The sequence below is a fragment of the Somniosus microcephalus genome, chromosome 12, assembly GCF_052327205.1.
Source record: "Somniosus microcephalus isolate GS21.2 chromosome 12, FLI_Smic_1.0, whole genome shotgun sequence".
Classification (NCBI taxonomy): domain Eukaryota; kingdom Metazoa; phylum Chordata; class Chondrichthyes; order Squaliformes; family Somniosidae; genus Somniosus; species Somniosus microcephalus.
In genome coordinates, this window is record NC_140998.1 from 226612400 (window position 1) to 226631386 (window position 18987).

The window sequence follows — 18987 nt, forward strand, 5'->3', positions numbered from 1 at the left end:
CTGACAGCAAATTATGGGCCACTAAGTTATTAATTTTCTAAGTAAGTTTGCCATTATTTCAGAACAAAATTACTGGACATCTGTTGTCACAATCTGGTTTCTGGCAGCCCATTTCCATATCTTTTCAATTCCTTGGCACTGGCTCACTATTTTATTTAATCTTAACATTTTAAAATCTTTAAATGATCTGGTGATACAGACTCAGATTTTAAGATCACATCCTTTTATTTGGAAAAATCTTAGAAGACACAATGGAGAACTGGAGACACACAAAACAAAAACAAGAGACTATGGGACAAAAATGGCTATTCAACCCACCAAGTCCAATTCCTCTACAGTCCATGTACAATTCATTGTGTCACATACCTTATCCTACCCGTTTAATCCCACCCCACCACCCCCACCCCCATAATATTTCTAACTACTTACCTAATCTTACATCCCATATTAGATTACTAGTCTTTTTTCACATGGTCAAAATGATCCACAGAACATTTGATCATCTCAATCTGTACTTGGAGCCCTTAATTCCATTCCTAACCAGATAATTCGCCAGTTTTTTTTAATGTTAACTGATATACTGATACAAATCTACAACTGTGCAGGGAAAATCCTTTCTGTTTAAAGTCTTATTTAAGGCTATTTTTAAAGTTTTGAAAAACTAAATTCAGTAAAGTTCATACACTTTCTTGACTTTGGCTTATTACAGGCTGCATTACATAGTAGTTGCAAGTATGGCACAGTACAGGGTAAATACAGTCAGGATCTTAAAGAGTTTAGAATTTTGTTAGCACTTAAGTGTTGACAGCTGATAGGATCAGGATATTTTCCTGGATACGGGGAGGGGAAGGAGGATAGCGTGGCCTAGTTATATGCTCACAAGTTAAATGAATAACCTGCTTGATCTACATTATCCATTCCGCTCAGTTCTCTGGTTTCATAGTATCACAGAAACTTGCCTCACAGGAGGCCGCCATTTGGCACATCGTGCCTATACTGGCTCTTTGAAAGGTCAGCCGTGTTTAGTCCCACACCCCTGCTTTATATCCAGAACCCTGTAAGTTCCCCATTCTCAAGTACCTGTCCAACTCCCTTTTCAAATTAGTTATGGAATCAGCTTCCACCATCTTTTCAGGTGGAGCGTTACTGATCCCGACAACACCCGGAGTGAAAACATTTCTCATGTCCTGTCAAAATCTTTTGCCAATGATTTTAAATCTATGACCACTGGTTATTGACAAAACTTGGAAGTATAGCGAACAGTGAGGAGGCTAGTGATAGACTTCAAGAAGACATAGATAGGCTGGTGAAATGGGCGGACACGTGGCAGATGAAATTTAACGCAGAAAAGTGCGAAGTGATATTTTGGTAGGAAGAACGAGGAGAGGCAATATAAACTAAAGGGTACAATCCCAAAGGGGGTGTATGAACAGAGAGACCTGGGGGTATATGTGCACAAATCGTTGAAGGTGGCAGGGCAGGTTGAGAAAGCAGTTAAAACGGAGATGAGGAATTTCTTCTCTCAGAGGGTCGTGAATCTTTGGAATTCTCGACACCTGTAGCCCACATGTTTGTTAGTCCTGTTCCTTCAGCAGAGCTCTCATAATGAAGATTCCCCAAACTACTGAGCATCTCCCAGCTTTTCTGGTGCTGAATTGTTTGGATATTATCATGAGATCCGCTTGAACAAGAAGTCCAACTTCCTCGACCACTGTCTGCTGCATCAAGAGAAGTTCGATCTCCCTGGTCCTGGGTTAACTCCTCCATACTCGGTGAAGACAGTACTGCCGCTCCTGCAGACAGACTTCCTCTGCCCTCTGTGCTTGTTGATGTACAGGAACTAAATAAGAGAAAGCACTGATTTAAATGTTGGGAAAAAATAATGAAAATTACAATCTCACATTTAAATGATATTCCACAGATTGAAAGTTAGCTCAACCGTTACAATATTCATTAAAGGAAAAAAGTATAATTATCACATTGCTCCCGATTGGACCCCTTCAATTTAAATTACTATCGGAGCGTCAGCACCATGGAGTGCAGGCATGTGGTCACATCACAATTCCCAAATCACTGATTTCCTGATCTTCAGTCAAATTATTGGGGGGGGGGGGGAGGGGAGAGAAAGAATTATTATTGTGTGCCGTAGCGGTTTGTTACAACTGAGTGGCTTGCTCGGCCATTTCAGAGGGCAGTTAAGAGTCATCCACATTGCTGTGGGTCTGGAGTCGCATATAGGCCAGAGCAGGTAAGGACGGCAGATTTCCTTCAAGGACATTAGTGAACCAGATGGGTTTTTACGACAATCTGATCGTTTCATGGTCACCATTACTGATACTAGCTTTTTATTCCAGATTGTTTTAATTAACTGAATTTAAATTCCCGAGCTGCCGTGGTGGGATTTGAACTCACGTCATTAGTCCAGGCCTCCGGATTACTACTGACACTACCACTACGCTACCGTTTATAACAGTGAATGCCAAAGTTGGCTCCTACCCCTCATAATTAAGATAATAGCCAGTGAGTTGTTCTGCAGAAGCTGCCACTGTTTGCAGTGGCAATGTTCCTCATATGCTTGGCTAAAGGCTACAAGTACAGGACAGAGTGCATGTTTTCACCTCCAGCAAACCACCTACTTAATGAGCTAGTTGGAAACTAAATGAGGCCGAATTAGCCGTCACCTTAGACTCGAATGCAGCAAACACTAGAATAGCAAACTTTTTATCATTGCAGCACTTCAAACCATAGCTAAGTGTTTGAAAAACAACAAAAACTTGCTCCAACCTGATACAGGATTGATCTGGGTCAACTGCTGATGGCCTTTCCAGTCTTCTTTCTATACCCAAGCCTAAATGTGAATCTATAACACTGACACACTGTCGCTGTCGCCGGTCACCATGGAGGCTGACAGATACTGAGTCGAAGGAGGAATTGCTGACAATGCTGGAGTGGGAGGAAATTTCACTGTGACCAGAGGCTGAAAAATTATCCGCAGGAGTACTTGGTGCCAAAGCAAAACCTGGGAAATAGAAAGATTCGAATTAGACAGGAGCCAAATTTTAATACCAGTTATGTACATGGAAGAGCTGGGGAAGAGAAATAATCTGAATTTCATTAGTATTAAAGTATTGCTTCATATCCAGCGCACTAATTAACTTATTCATTAAACCTGGACTGTTATAAAATCAGTATACTGGAGGAAGCCACCCGAATAAAGGATCTCCACTGAACAAAAACAATGCCATTCAGGTCCAAACACATCTACAGACACCGAGGGGGTAAAATTGGGTTGCGCCCTGAAAAAATTAGCGCCCCTGCGCCCGAAATTCACTGGTAGTGCCCCAAGAGGGGAGCGGGGTGCTACTGGAATTGCCCCGCCTCCCTCTTGGGGCGCTGCGGGTGAATATCACAGCGCTACGTGCAGCAGTACTGCAGGACTTCCTCCCTTTATTAAAGGGGGGGGCCTAGTGCAGCGCGACCCGGGGCCCAGCTGGGCAACCAGGGATTAGAATGCCGGCAAAAGAGCCCGGCGCTCAAGAGAAGTGCCGGACTCATGGAATGCAGCCGGCACCCTGCGGGGGGGCTACATAGAAGGCTGGGGACAGCAGCGGGGGCAGGTGCTGTCAGACGGCAAGCAACAAAAATGGCTGCCTGGCACCTCCCTTTTAACTTGTGCTGCCCCAGCAGCAGGTAGGCCCCCCTGACCCTGTCGGACATAATGTCTGGTGGTAAGTCAGGGGGCGCTATCGAAGAGCGCGGCCAGGGCGTAAGTGGGGCGTTGCGCAAGGCGATGACGTCATTGCCGGCAGCGCAGCGCCGCGCTAACGGTCATCACCGCCGCAAACCTCCTGCTGAATTTCGCGGGGGGCGTTGGTGGCGCCGCACGCAGGCGCTAGTTGCTTTGCAGGAGGCACAAGTCAACCGAATTTCCCGCCCTCACCTCCTGTGCCATCACGGATATTGACTTCTGCTTTACCCCACAAGAAGAGACACATATAAACGGGTATTATCATATATCCTGAATTAAAAGAAGAAACCATTAATGGGGCAGTGACGGACACTATATGAGAAGGGTATACAAAGGCAATAAGGCCACAAGGAAAACTGATACCCGAACTGAGGCAGAAGGTGTAAAAAACTGATGGTCCTGAAACATCTGTTTCAATGTTAAAATGGAATTTAACCCTGAAAACTGTCCGGTGATACATTTTGGGAGGACTAACAAGGCAAGGGAATACGCAACGAATGGTAGGACCTTAGGAAGGACAGAGGATCAGAGGGACCTTGGTGTGCATGTACATAAATCCCTGAAGGCAGCAGGACAGGTAGATAAGGTGGTTAAGAAGGCATATGAGATACTTATATTCTATGCCTCGGCTAATGAAGGCAAGAGCAGGGAGGTTATGCTGGAGCTGTTAGGCCACAGCTGGAATACTGTGTGCAGTTCTGGTCACCACACTACAGGAAGGATGTGATTGCATTAGAGAGGGTTCGGAGGAGATTCACCAGGGTGTTACCTGGGCTGGAGCGTTTCAGCTATGAAGAGAGACTGGATTGTTTTCCTTAGAGCAGATAAGGCTGAGGGGGACCTGATTGAGGTGTACAAAATTATGAGGGGCATAGATAGGATAGATAGAAAATAACTTTTCCCCTTAGTAGAGGGGTCAATAACCAGGGGACATAGTTTCAAGGTAAGGGGCAGGAGGTTTAGAGGGGATTTGAAGAAAAATGTTTTCACCCTGGATGGTTGGAAGCTGGAACTCACTGCCTGAAAGGGTGGTAGAGGCAGGAACCCTCACAACACTCAAGAAGCATTTAGATGAGCACTTGAAATGCCATAGCATACAAGGCTACGGACCAAGTGCTGGAAAATGGGATTAGAATAGACAGGGCTTGATGCCCAGCGCAGACACGATGGGCCGAAGGGCCTCTTTCTGTGCTGTAAAACTCTATCACTCTATGACTAATTTATTTTTCCAGTCCACTTTAGCCAGTTAAAGGGTAAGACAGTTGAAATGCCAAGTGTCCTATTCCTGCTCCTATTTCTTATTTTCTTATGTATTATACTGTCACAGAATCACACAGAATCACAGAAACCCCACAGTGCAGATAGAGGCCATTTCGGCCCATCGAGCCTGCACCGACACATATCCCACCCGATCCCCGTAACCCCCACACCAACACATATCCCCCCCTATCCCTGTAACATCTAGTCATACTTATCTTGGCTAATTAGATTCCTGTTCTATCATGTTTCAGTTGAATACTGTAAAAGGTTGCTGAATCCCCTCGCCAATCTGGCTTTGCACAGCAACCCCACTTATCCCATAGGTCCATGGGGCATTGTTATTCTTGTTCCTGTTTTCACTTCCAAGAGAGGATGAAGAGCCTGATAGGTCCGACTGCCTGGAGCCAATGAGATCTCAGCTTACTGGCACCTGACAAACAGGATGAGAAAACCAATTTAGAAACCAAATCTGACGCTTGCTGTATCTCCCTTGAACAGAAGCAGGCTCTCATTTATCCAGACAACTTTTTCAGTGGTGAAGTTAGTCTGACTTATTCAGAGGAGGTTCTTCGGGACTTTTAACCAGAAATAATTAGTTAGCAGAAAGCCCAATTTTTCTCCCACCCATTAAAAATAATAGCTACAAGATTGTCTACGACATGAAATACCGGTACATACAAAGGCAACCATTCCACACTTTTACACAATAACTATGCCATGTACTCTAACCAACAAATTCACAGTGCATCAGATACTGCCATATCCTGGCATAGGTTAAGGCCTACACTGTTAAATGACATGCCCTCATACTGGACGTTATCTGTACACTACCAATTTTTAACACTTGTATTAAAAGTAACAAATGAAAAATATGAAAAAGGATATAATATTCATAAAAACATTACTGAAAGGAGAGTGCTCATTTTCACAGTCATGTACTCTGGTGAATATCTGGAGTCAGTCTGTAGTTTAAGAGTAATCTTTAATTATATAACAGTGAAAAATATAAGCACTGCTTATTGAATGAGGTACAGCTTGGGAGAGGTCAGAATTCTTAAAAATGGAAAAAGTCATTTATCTAATTTTTCAACATCCTGAAAGCAGCACTGGACAGCTTTCCATTGTGTTCTTGTGGAGATTCAGTCTAATTCCTATTGATAATGTGTTCCATGTTACTGGTGAGATGATGGTTTCATTCAAGTACATATTGAATCCTTCCATACAGAAACATACAGACTGAATTAAAAGATCGTCTAACTCACTAGTGAAACACTAGATTCTATCGTGCTACATTAGTTAGCTAAGCAGCTCTTAGTCAATGCAGCGACGGTGGCAAAATATTTCAACATTAATGGTATCCCAAGGTCATGTAATTATGCAGTACAAGACCTGAGCCAACAAATAGCAACAGGAGAAACAGGACTTTTTCCCAATTTACAATGGGAGTTGAGTGCCATGCTGGTCAGTTGCAGTTTGAAATGAAGAGGTGCAAATTTTCAACATGAAGTAAATGTATCTGTGGCAATTTAAACTATTTCTGCGAGGCAAAAAAAAACAGCTGAATTATTTACACCATTCCAATAAATTAAATTTACAAAGCACCGGGAGTCAGCTGTATTAGAGATAATATTATTGGATGTGTGTAAATGCATGTTATGGTATTTTTAATACTGCAATAATTAAGAATAATAGTGTGTTTAATGTAAAAAGTTATGGTAAAATATAGAAACATAGAAGATAGGGGCAGGAGTAGGCCATTCAGCCCCTCGAGCCTGCTCCGGCATTCAATGTGACCATGGCTGATCATCCAAATTCAGTACCCTGTCCTGCTTTCTCCCCGTATCCCTTGATCCCCTTAGCCTTAAGAAATATTTCTAACTCCTTCTTGAATATATTTAATGAATTGGCCTCAACTGTCTTCTGTGGTAGAGAATTCCACAGGTTCACTGCTCCCTGGGTGAAGAAATTCCTCCTCATCTCTGTCCAAAATGGCCTACCCCTTATCCTTAGACTGTGACCCCTGGTTCTGGACTCCCCGGCCATCGGGAACAGCCTTCCTGCATCTAGTCTGTCTAGTCCTGTTAGAATTTTATAAGTTTCAATGAGATCCCCTCTCATTCTTCTAAACTCAAGCGAATATAAGCCTAATCGACCCAATCTCTCTTCATATGTCATCCCTGCCATCCCAGGTATCAGTCTGGTGAATCTTCGCTGCACTCCCTCCATGGCAAGAACATCCTTCCTCAGATAAGGCGACCAAAACTGCACACAATACTCAAGGGGCTAGAAATTCGGTTGGTAGCGCCACCAATTAGCGCCTAAAGAGGCCGAAAAGTGGGGCGCTAACCAATTTCCGGGCGGGCGCAGGGCGCCTAGCCCCATATTGAGCATGCATTTAGCGCCAGCGCTAAATCTTAGCGCCCGCTCATGGGCGCAGGCAGATTATGACGTCATTTGAGTGTGCAACGCATTTTGGGCGCCCCGGACCGGAAACTCAGTGGCGCCCCCCTCCGTAGCGCCTGGCGCTAATAGTGACAGCTTACCTGGAACCTTACCAAGTCGCTCTTGGGCTGGAGGAGCGTTATTTAAAGGGGACTGGTGTGGTTCAAAACCGGCAGCCATTTTTGGAGCACAACTTCCTCAAGAGCTACAAAGAGTTGCTGAGCTGCACACTGCGAGCCATTTGACCACTGAGCCAGCGCAGGCAGACGAACTTCAGCCTTCTGACCATCACCTTGCTGTTGGTGAGCCTTACCAACGGGGAACCTTCCTGTGGGCACTTATTATGGGGGCTGCATTGGAGGGGAACGTCCTGCTGCTGAATCATCTGGAAAGCGCACTGAGACGCTGGGAGAGGGGGATGGGCATGGCCAGACGGAGGAGGGCCAACAGACGTCGCCACAGCAGACCTTACGCTGGCAGGGTTTTCCAACAGCAGTTTTCCTACATGAACATGTCGGAGGAGCAGTGTGTCAGAAGGCTGTGATTTAGAAAGGAGGTGGTGACTGAGCTGTGCCAGCTGCTTCAGCCAGATCTGCAGCCTCAGATAAGGTGCAGGACATCTCTGTCGGTGGCTGAGAAGATGCCTGCTAGCCTGAACTTCTACGCGAGCGGCTCTTCTCAGGCTGCGCGTCAGAAGCTGATCAGAAGTAGCTTCTAGGCCCCTCTCACGGAATGCTTGCTGCCATTCCAAGAACAGGAATGGAACCGGTCTGATACCCCCAAGCCTGTGAAGGGCAAGATGCATGTAAATTGCAGACATGGCCATTGTAAATGAAGAAAGTGTTTCATTACACAAAATGTGGTTCCTTCAAACATGAGAAAGCTGTGGCAACAGAAAGCAAAACTAATACACTGACACATAACTGCCTCTCACACCCGGGAGACTGTCTAAAACATACATCACATTCCGACCATCTTCCTTGGCCTTGATTCCACTGCGCCAACCAAAGCATCCAATGCCCCATCAGTGAGGCGTTCCGCCCTCTGCCTCACCCTTTCCATGTCATGCTAGGCTGGTGCGCCACAGGTAGGCTCCCACCGATTTGAAGGCCTACAAGGCAGTGAGTGTGTCTGGTGATGCCAATTGACCAGCCCCTTTAAGAGCTGGCCGGCGCCAGTGTGTCTCAGGGAAAGTGATTATTGACAGCACCTGCGCTGCGCCCCGCCGCCGCGAAATTGGATTGCGCCGCCGGGTTAGCGCCTTAGGAGTCTCGTGCAGCACTTGATTTAGCACCGCAATCACCTTCAGGGGTGCTGCAACCCAATATCGCTCTAGGTGGCACTAAATTGCGCCTGGCGCTAAACTTTGCGCTTCGCCAGGACTAGCGCCCCAAATGGGGCGATACCGAATTTCTAGCCCAAGGTGTGGTCTCACCAAGGCCCTGAACAACTGCAGCAAGACATCCTTGCTCCTGTACTCGAATCCCCTCGCTATGAAGGCCAGCATACCATTTGCCTTCTTAACCGCCTGCTGCACCTGCATGCTTACCTTCAGCGATTGCTGCACAAGGACACCCAGGTCTCATTGCACTTCCCCTTTTCCCAATCTATTGCTGTTCAGATAATAATCTGCCTTCCTGTTTTTGCCACCAAAGTGGATAACCTCGCATTTATCCACATTATACTACATCTGCCATGCATCTGCCCAATCGCCCAACCTGTCCAAATCATACTGGAGTTTCTCTGCATCCTCCTCACAGCACACACGCCCATCCAGCTTTGTGTCGTCTGCAAACTTGGAGATATTACATCTAGTTCCCTTGTCTAGATCATTAATATATATTGTGAATAACTGGGGTCCTAGCACCGATCCCTGCGGTACCCCACTAGTCACTGCCTTCCACTCGGAAAAAGACCCGTTTATTCCAACTCTTTGCTTCCTGTCTGCCAACCAGTTTTCTATCCAAGTCAGTACCTTACCCCCAATCCCATGTGCTTTAACTTTGCATGCTAGTCTCTTATGCGGGACCTTATCGAAAGCCTTCTGAAAGTCCAAATACACCACATCCACTGGTTCTCCCTTATCTATCCTAGCAGTTACATCCTCAAAAAATTCCAGTAGATTAGTCAAGCATGATTTACCTTTTGTAAATCCATGTTGACTTTGTCCGATCCTGTCATTGTTTTCCAAGTGCTCTGCTATTACATCTTTTATAATGGACTCTAGCATTTTCCCCACTACCGATGTCAGGCTTACCAGTCTGTAATTCCCCTTTTTTCTCTCCCACCGTTTTTAAATAGTGGAGTTACATTAGCTACCTTCCAATCCATGGGAACTGTTCCAGAGTCTATAGAATTTTGGAAGATGACCAGCAATGCATCTACTATTTCTAGGGCCACTTCCTTAAGTACCCTAGGATGTAGATTATCAGGCCCTGGGGATTTATTGGCCTTCAATCCCGTCAATTTCCCTAACACCATTTCCCTACAAATACTGATTTCATTCAGTTCCTCCCTCTCATTAGACCCTATGTTTCCCGACATCTCTGGGAGTTTATTTGTGCCCTCCTTTGTGAAGACAGAACCAAAGTATGTACTTAATTGGTCTGCCATGTCTTTGTTCCCCATTATAAATTCCCCTGATTCTGACTGCAAAGGACCTAGTTTTGCTATTTGTCAGTACAGCCATGTTTATCATCATACTCTGAGGAGCTCCTTTCTGTTTCAAGCAAGATAGACATTGGGCTGCTTAAAACTAGCAAACACCACACTTCTTCCATTGACATGGTAATGCACATAATGGGCCAGAAATTTGGGTCGGAGGCTTTCCGCGGGTGCAAGCTCCCGACCTGCACTTACTTAGCGCGTCGGCCGTTGTGCTGTGGGCCCGCATCGGATTCCGATCCTGGGCCTCCTTCAACTGCCGGCGCGCAGTGCTTGTGTATCCCAGGGGCGCAGTTAGTTCGAAGTGTCCCCTGGGATCATGTGGGCCATGGAGAGCCAATCGTAGCAGGGAATCTCTATTCATAGATTTGACAGGAAGACTTGTCAAATCTATGAATTAGAGATCGGCCCCAAAACATAACTAAAACTTCAAATACATTTTTTTTTTTAAATCACATTTTAAAAATAACTATAAATTACATAAAATAACTATTTTAAACAATAACTTAAATTTTTGAAAAAATTAATTACACTTTTTAACGGGGCTAAAAACAAACTTACCTTTCTTTAAAGTATTTAAAAATAAAAAACCTGTGGAAAAAATGTTTTAATTTTACTTAATACACCACTTACCTTGTTAAAAGCAGGCCTTGCGACTGCTTTTTAAAAGCGTAGCTGCTGGAGACTTAGCCTCCTGGAGAAACCTGTAAAAAAGAAGAAAGATGAAACAGGTATACCGATTTGGATACTGTTGAGGGGGATGACTCACCAGGGGAAGGCAGCAGCAGCCAACTTCCTGGCACTGGGGGTGCTCCTGCTGCCCAGGAAGGGAGGAAAAAGAGTGGGAGAGCAATAGTGGTAGGGGTTCTATAGTAAGGGGAACAGATAGGCGTTTCTGTGGCCGTAGACGTGAATCCAGGATGGTTTGTTGCCTCCCTGATGCCAGGGTCAAGGATGTCACTGAGCGGCTGCAGGGCATTCTGGAGGGGGAGGGTGAACAGCCAGAGGTTGTGGTCCACATTGGTACCAACGACATAGGTAAAAAGAGGGATGAGGTCCTGCAGCAAGAATTTAGGGAGCTAGGTGGAAGATTAAAGAGCAGGACCTCAAAGGTTGTAATCTCTGGATTACTCCCGGTGCCACGTGCTAGTGAGTATAGGAATAGGAAGATAGAACAGATGAATGCGTGGCTAAAGGGATGGTGCAGGAGGGAGGGCTTTAGTTTCCTGGATCACTGGGTCTGCTTCTGGGAAAGGTGGGACTTGTACAAGTCGGACGGTTTACACCTGAACCAGAGGGGGGCCAATATCCTTGCGGGAAACTGCTGGGGGGGGTTTAAACTAACTTGGCAGGGGGATGGGATACAGAGTGGAACTATAGTAGGGGGTGATTTACAGCCAAATACGGAGGAAAAAACAAGTCAGCTGGGAAGGCAGAGCAAATATGTGAAGGCAAAAGGGAATATGGCAAGGCTGGAAGGCATTTATTTTAATGCAAGGAGTCTTGCAAATAAGGTGGATGAACTGAAGTTGTTGTTGAACACATGGGAGTACGATATTGTTGCTATCACGGAGACATGGTTGAGGGAGGGTCAGGACTGGCAGCTCAATATTCCGGGGTATAGAATCTTCAGGCGAGACAGAGGCGGGTGTAAAAGGGGAGGGGACGTTGCAATATTAATTAAGGAATCAATTACTGCTGTAAGGAGGGATGATATATTAGCGGGTTCCTCTAATGAGGCCATATGGGTAAAACTTAAAAACAAAAATGGGGCAAGCACTTTGCTGGGAGTGTACTATAGGCCCCCAAACAGTCAGGGGGAGATAGAGGAACAGATATGTCGGCAAATCTCAGAGAAGTGCGAAAATAATAGGGTAATAATAGTGGGGGATTTCAACTTCCCCAATATTAATTGGGATAGTCAGAGTGTGAAAGGCTTAGAGGGTGCAGAATTCTTAAAGTGCATCCAGGAGAGCTTTTTGAGCCAACATGTAGAAAGTCCTACAAGAGAGGGGGCGGTACTGGACCTAATTCTAGGGAATGTAGCCGGGCAAGTGGTGGAAGTGTCAGTAGGAGAGCATTTTGGCGACAGTGACCATAATTCGGTGAGATTTAAGGTGGTCATGGAAAAAGACAAAGACGGCCCGGAAATAAGGGTTCTAAATTGGGGGAAGGCCGATTTTAATATGATAAGGCAGGATCTGGCCAAAGTGGACTGGGAGCAGCTACTTATAGGAAAATCCACATCAAAGCAGTGGGAGACTTTCAGAAGGGAAATAGAGAGAGTACAACGCCAACATGTTCCTGTAAAGGTCAAGGGTGGGACCAACAAGCAAAGGGAACCTTGGATGACAAGGGATATACAAAAATGCATTAGGAAAAAAAAGGGGGGCTTTTGGCAGTTACAAAAGACTAAAGACAGAGGAAGCCCTAGAGGAGTATAAAAAGTGCAGGGGCATACTTAAAAAAGAAATTAGGAGGGCGAGGAGGGGCCATGAAATAACACTGGCGAGCAAAATAAAGGAAAATCCTAAGATGTTTTATAAGTATATTAAGGGCAAGAGGATAACCAGGGAAAGGGTAGGGCCCACTAGGGACCAAAGTGGCAATCTGTGTGTAGAGCCAGATGATGTAGGCGGGGTTTTAAATGAATTTTTTGCATCTGTGTTCACTATGGAGAAAGACGATATAGACATAGAAATCGGGCAAGGGGACTGTGACATACTTGAACATGTTAGCATCGAGAGGGAGGAGGTACTAGCGGTTTTAGCAGGCCAAAAAGTGGATAAATCCCCAGGCCCGGACGAGATGTATCCCAGGCTGTTGTGTGAGGCAAAGGAGGAGATTGCAGGGGCTCTGACACAATTTTTCAGAACCTCTCTGGCCACAGGGGATGTGCCAGAGGACTGGAGAACAGCTAACGTAGTACCATTATTCAAGAAGGGTAGCAGCGATAAACCAGGGAATTACAGGCCGGTGAGCCTAACATCTGTGGTAGGGAAATTATTGGAAATAATTCTGAGGGACAAAATTAATCTCCACTTGGAGAGGCAAGGATTAATCGGGGATAGTCAGCATGGCTTTGTCAAGGGTAAATCATGTCTGACCAATCTGATTGAATTTTTCGAGGGGGTGACTACGTGTGTGGATGAGGGAAATGCTGTGGATGTGGTTTACATGGATTTCAGTAAAGCTTTTGACAAAGTCCCGCATAGGAGACTGGTCAAGAAGGTAAGAGCCCATGGGATCCAGGGTGCCTTGGCGCGTTGGATCCTAAACTGGCTGAGTGGCAGGAGGCAGAGGGTGATGGTCGAAGGTTGCTTTTGTGACTAGAAGCCTGTGTCCAGTGGGGTACCTCAGGGATTGGTGCTGGGTCCCTTGCTGTTTGTGATCTACATAAATGATTTGGATGAGAATGTAAAAGGTATGATCAGTAAGTTCGCAGATGACACGAAAATTGGTGGGGTGGTAAATTGCGAGGAGGAAAGCCTCAGGCTACAGGACGATATAAACGGGTTGGTCAGATGGGCGGAAAAGTGGCAAATGGAATTTAACCCTGAAAAGTGCGAGGTGATGCATTTTGGACGGACAAATAAGGCAAGGGAATACACAATGAGTGGTAGGACCCTAGGAAGTACAGAGGGTCAGAGGGACCTTGGTGTACATGTACATAGATCCCTGAAGGCAGCGGAACAAGTAGATAAGGTGGTTAAAAAGGCATATGGGATACTTGCCTTCATTAGCCGAGGCATAGAATATAAGAGCAGGGAGGTTATGATGGAGCTGTACAAAACGCTGGTGAGGCCACAGCTGGAGTACTGTGTGCAGTTCTGGTCGCCTCACTATAGGAAGGATGTGATTGCTTTGGAGAGGGTGCAGAGAAGATTCACCAGGATGTTACCTGGGATGGAGCGCCTCAGCTATGAAGAAAGACTAAACAGGCTGGGGTTGTTTTCCTTGGAGCAAAGAAGGCTGAGGGGGGACCTGATTGAGGTGTACAAAATGATGAGGGGCATAGATAGGGTAGATAAAGAGGAACTTTTCCCCTTAGTAGGGGGGTCAATAACAAGGGGGCATAGATTCAAGGTAAGGGGCAGGAGGTTTAGAGGGGATTTGAGGAGGAACTTTTTCACCCAGAGGGTGGTTGGAATCTGGAACTCACTGCCTGAAAGGGTGGTAGAGGCAGGAACCCTCATAACATTCAAGAAGCGTTTGGATGAGCACTTGAAATGCCATTGCATACAAGGCTACGGACCAAATGCTGGAAAATGGGATTAGACTGGACAGGGATTGATGGACGGCGCAGACACGATGGGCCGAAGGGCCTCTTTCTGTGCTGTATAACTCTATGACTCTTTGGCCTAGAAATTCAGTGGGCTTTGCGCCCAGTTACCGCCCAAAGAGGGCTTCTGCGCCAGTCTGCAAACTGCGGGCGAACTTCATTGACGCGCTAATTGCGGTGGTAGCCGTTAGCGCTGCGCCACCACCGATGACGTCATTGGTGTGCGCAGCGCCCCGGTTCCGCCCCGACACTGGCCCGATCCCCATCTTCAGTAGCGGCCGCCTCTTCCGTGGCAGCCGCTAATAACATTCGGAGACCGGGTCCGTACAGCAACCTTAGTGGGGCGCTTTAAGGGGAAGGTGCGGCCGGCCGCTTTTTCGGCGGCCGCCTGCCCGCACCTCCTTCCCCGGCCTCCTCCACCCCACCCCCCCCCCGCGGCATTGCCGGCTGGTTTCCGGGAGCCCGGCACTTCTCCATTGTGCCGGGCTCTTTTGCCGGCACTCGCGATCGGGGCTCCGGCTGCTGCAGGCACCTCCCCCTTAAGAGAGGGAGGAAGGCCTGCAGTACCGCAGCCTGCCGCTCCGCTGCGGGTGGCGCTGCGGCCACTAGCGCGCCGATATTCAGTTTCAGCGCCCCAAGCAGGGGCGGCCACACCCTTGAACAGCGGCCGTCCTCGACTTTGGGCGCTGAAACTGAATATCGGCTGGGCGCGAGTGGCTCCGCGCCCAGCGGTAAATTCTGGCCGCCAGCGAGCTGGCGGGGCTATAGCTAATTTCTAGGCCTATGACTCTAAGTTCCAGCCATACGTGCTGCCTCTCCGGCGCATGCGTTCGATCTGTGAATCCCTTCTTTCAAGGGAACGGAAGTTCTGGTTGTATTGATTTCTTTGTGGGTTCAATGACGACACATTGATGAAAGAGATTCTATTTTAATCTAAAGTTTGTTTAACTATCTTAACAGCATTACAGGAGACACCATCTTAGAGGTCTATCTAAAACAAAACTAAAACTAAACTGCTTCTCTCTCACATGCCCTCTGCTGGTAAGGCATAAGTAATCACACAGGCAAATATGCTGGTAAGGCATCATAATCAAACAGGCAAATACCATCACTATTTGCTGATATCATTACACTGGTTTCCCGCGAATGCGCAGTGCATGCACGAAACCGGCACTTCTGTTGACCCTACGCGTGAGTACCCAGCCCGTACTCACCCGTGGGGACCCAAATTTCATATGAATAACCACTAGAGGGGAGTGATGCGACAGATTTGGGCATATGGGCTAAGCAGACGAAAATATTTGCTTGTAGCAGATGGGAAATCTCAAATACTATCAGTATTTGTACCACAGCACATTAGCAAATACACTGCTTTTTCATAGGTTTGGGAAGGGCACATCTTTGGGTCTGGTGCATTTTCTTTCTAAGATGCTACCTTTCCTTGGCGAGGTCTGAGGAGATGTAGGAGGAGACGACAGCTGGGACGATGTGTTTGATATTGTATCTTCTGCCTGCTTTTTATTTCGATCCAAATTTGCTTCTTCAGACAAGGACAGAATTTTCTTCAAAGCTTGAGGAGAATGGGTACCTGAAGGACAGAAATTGGAGTAGCAATGCAGTTAAAGTAACCCTGTTCATTTCAACACATACAAAGCAAAATAATACTGAACAAATATACAATTGTAAAGAAAAGATATTCAAATTCACAAGTCTTTGGAACAAACGCACTTGATATTTTACTGAAATGGCTCTTCAGACAGGTTATTTTTCAAGCACACTTTGTGGAAGGGAAAGAGCAAACGCTTAGTTCAAAAGCAGAGCAGCAAATTATTCTTTAAAATGTTATTACCAAATGGAGGGAGGTCTTTAAATTGCACGTTCTCGTGTGATGGATACAGTGATACAGCTGGGACCTGGAGGGCCTGATTTACTTTCTGCTGCTGCTTCTGATGCTGTGCCCCTGATCTGGGAGCAACTGGAGATGTATCTGAAAGTTTCCCTGCTTTCTTTTCTCCTCTGCTCTTGGCTACTAGATACCAATGAAGAAAAAAATTACATATGTACAGATTTCATTGAAAAAACAAGATTCCAACTGACAATTTTTAAATCACTTAACTTGCTGTCACTTATAAAGATATGTATTTCTTGGAATGGGGGAATGAAACATGCTGCAATTCAGCTTTGTTTCAAATGCTTTGGTATTAGTTGATTTGATTTTTATTTTTGGTCCCTGCGGTTTTTGTTTCAGAAGTGTAACATATCGTGCAACAATGTCATCATGCTGCAGGTCACAAGACTCACAGTTGCAAAGGACAGTTTGTAAAACAATAGTTGTCCTTTAGTTTTACAAGTTGTGGAAAGGAATTAACACAAAAAAGGTTGAAAAATCTTTTCTTCCACCTGAGGGGGAATAAAAAATATATAGTTTTCAGTTTTACTTTTTAAAACATTGTTGAACTGGTACAATGAACTGGAGCCCCAGTGAGCTGTACCAGAGTGAGCTTTTAATTCCAGCCATGTACTCGCTTCAGAGATACGTCCTGAGCAGAGTGAAGACAGTTTTCTAACCCAGTGAACTACCTATTCTCCATACTTCTGCATCAAAATATATAAGAAATAGTGCATATCGCACATGCCCCTGTCCTCATATCTTGGGTGTCACAATTGCACCTGATTGGCTTAAATTTCATATTCATATATTATGGTCGATTTTAAAGTTTTTCAATTTACTGTTTTAGCCTTACTTATTTTTCTCTTTGTGCTTCCATCTTTTTTCTCTGTAGGGAACATGCGTGTGGGCCAGGAGTGTCACACAGCTGTGGACCAAGGGGGGTCACACAGCTGTGGGCCAAGGGGGGTCACGCAGCTGTGGGCCAAGGGGGGGTCGCGCAGCTGTGGGCCAAGGGGGGGTCACGCAGCTGTGTGCCGGGGGGTCACGCAGCTGTGGGCCAAGGGGGGTCACGCAGCTGTGGGCCAAGGGGGGTCACGCAGCTGTGTGCCAGGGGGGTCACGCAGCTGTGGGCCAAGGGGGGTCACGCAGCTGTGGGCCAAGGGGGGTCACGCAGCTGTGTGCCAGGGGGTCACGCAGCTGTGGGCCAAGGGGGGGTCACACAGCTGTGTGCCAGGGGGGTCACGCAGCTGTGGGCCAAGGGGGGGTCACGCAGCTGTGGGCCAAGGGGGGTCACGCCGCTGTGGGCCAAGGGGGTCACGCAGCTGTGGGCCAAGGGGGGTCACGCAGCTGTGGGCCGGGGGGGGTTACGCAGCTGTGGGCCGGGGGGGGGGGTGTCACGCAGCTGTGGGCCAAGGGGGGTCACGCAGCTGTGGACCAAGGGGGTCACACAGCTGTGGGCCGGGGGGGTCACGCAGCTGTGGGCCAAGGGGGGTCACGCAGCTGTGGGCCAGAGGGATGACGTAGCTGTGGGCCAGGGGGGTCACACAGCTGTGGGCCAGGGGGGTCACGCAGCTGTGGGCCGGGGGGGTCACGCAGCTGTGGGCCAAGGGGGGGTCACACAGCCGTGGGCCAAGGGGGGTCACACAGCCGTGGGCCAAGGGGGGTCACACAGCTGTGGGTCAAGGGGGGGTCACGCAGCTGTGGGCCAGAGGGATGACGTAGCTGTGGGCCAGGGGGGTCACACAGCTGTGGGCCAGGGGGGTCACACAGCTGTGGGCCAGGGGGGTCACGCAGCTGTGGGCCGGGGGGGTCACACAGCTGTGAGCCAGGCGCTGTGGGGCAGCAGCAGAATTGTATTCCACCACAAACTGTAAACTCATGGCCCGGCATATTCCTCACTCTACCATTACCATCAAGCCGGGGGACCAACCCTGGTTCAATGAGGAGTGCAGGAGCAGCACCAGGCATACCTAAAAATGAGGTGCCAACCTGGGGAAGCTGCAACACAGGACTGCATGCTAAAAAGCAGAAGCAGAATGCCATAGACAGGGCTAAGCGATCCCACAAACAACAGATCAGGTCAAAGCTCTGCTGTCCTGCCACATCCAGTCGTGAATATGGTGGACCATTAAACAACTAACGGGAGTAGGAGGCTCCATGAATATCCCCATCCTCAATGATGGTGGAGCCCAGTACGTGAGTGCAAAAGACATGGCTGAAGCATTTGCAACCATCTTCAGCCAGAAGTGCTGAGTGGATGATCCATATCGGCCTCCTCCTGAGGGCCTCACCATCACCGAAGCCAGTCTTCAGCCAATTTGATTCACTCCACGTGATATCAAGAAATGACTGAGCGCACTGGATACAGCAAAGGCTATGGGCCCCGACAACATCCCGGCTGTCGTGCTGAAGACTTGTGCTCCAGAACTAGCTGCACTTCTAGCCAAGCTGTTCCAGTACAGCTACAACACTGGCATCAGATACAGCCATATCCTGGCATGGGTTAAGGCCTACACTGTTAAATGACATGCCCTCATACTGGACGTTATCTGTATACTACCAATTTTAACACTTGTATTAAAAGCAACAAATGAAAAATATGAAAAAGGATAAAATATTCATAAAAAGGTATGAAGTAAACATTACTGAAAGGAGAGTGCTCATTTTCACAGTCATGTACTCTGGTGAATATCTGGAGTC

General features: G+C 47.1%; 1 protein-coding gene across 1 annotated transcript in view; it reads right to left on the reverse strand.

Moving 5' to 3' along the window:
• Positions 1-201: 201 nt before the first annotated feature.
• The window catches only part of LOC147110219 (rap guanine nucleotide exchange factor 2-like), a 148960-nt gene continuing 130174 nt past the window's right edge, over positions 202-18987 (reverse strand). Inside the window, exons 19-20 of the mRNA XM_086002496.1 lie at positions 2785-3019; positions 202-1840 (exon numbers count right to left, since the gene is read on the reverse strand). Of these exons, the coding sequence (XP_085858622.1) occupies positions 1495-1840; positions 2785-3019 (581 nt within the window). The 3' untranslated portion in view covers positions 202-1494. The remainder of the gene's footprint in view (positions 1841-2784; positions 3020-18987) is intronic.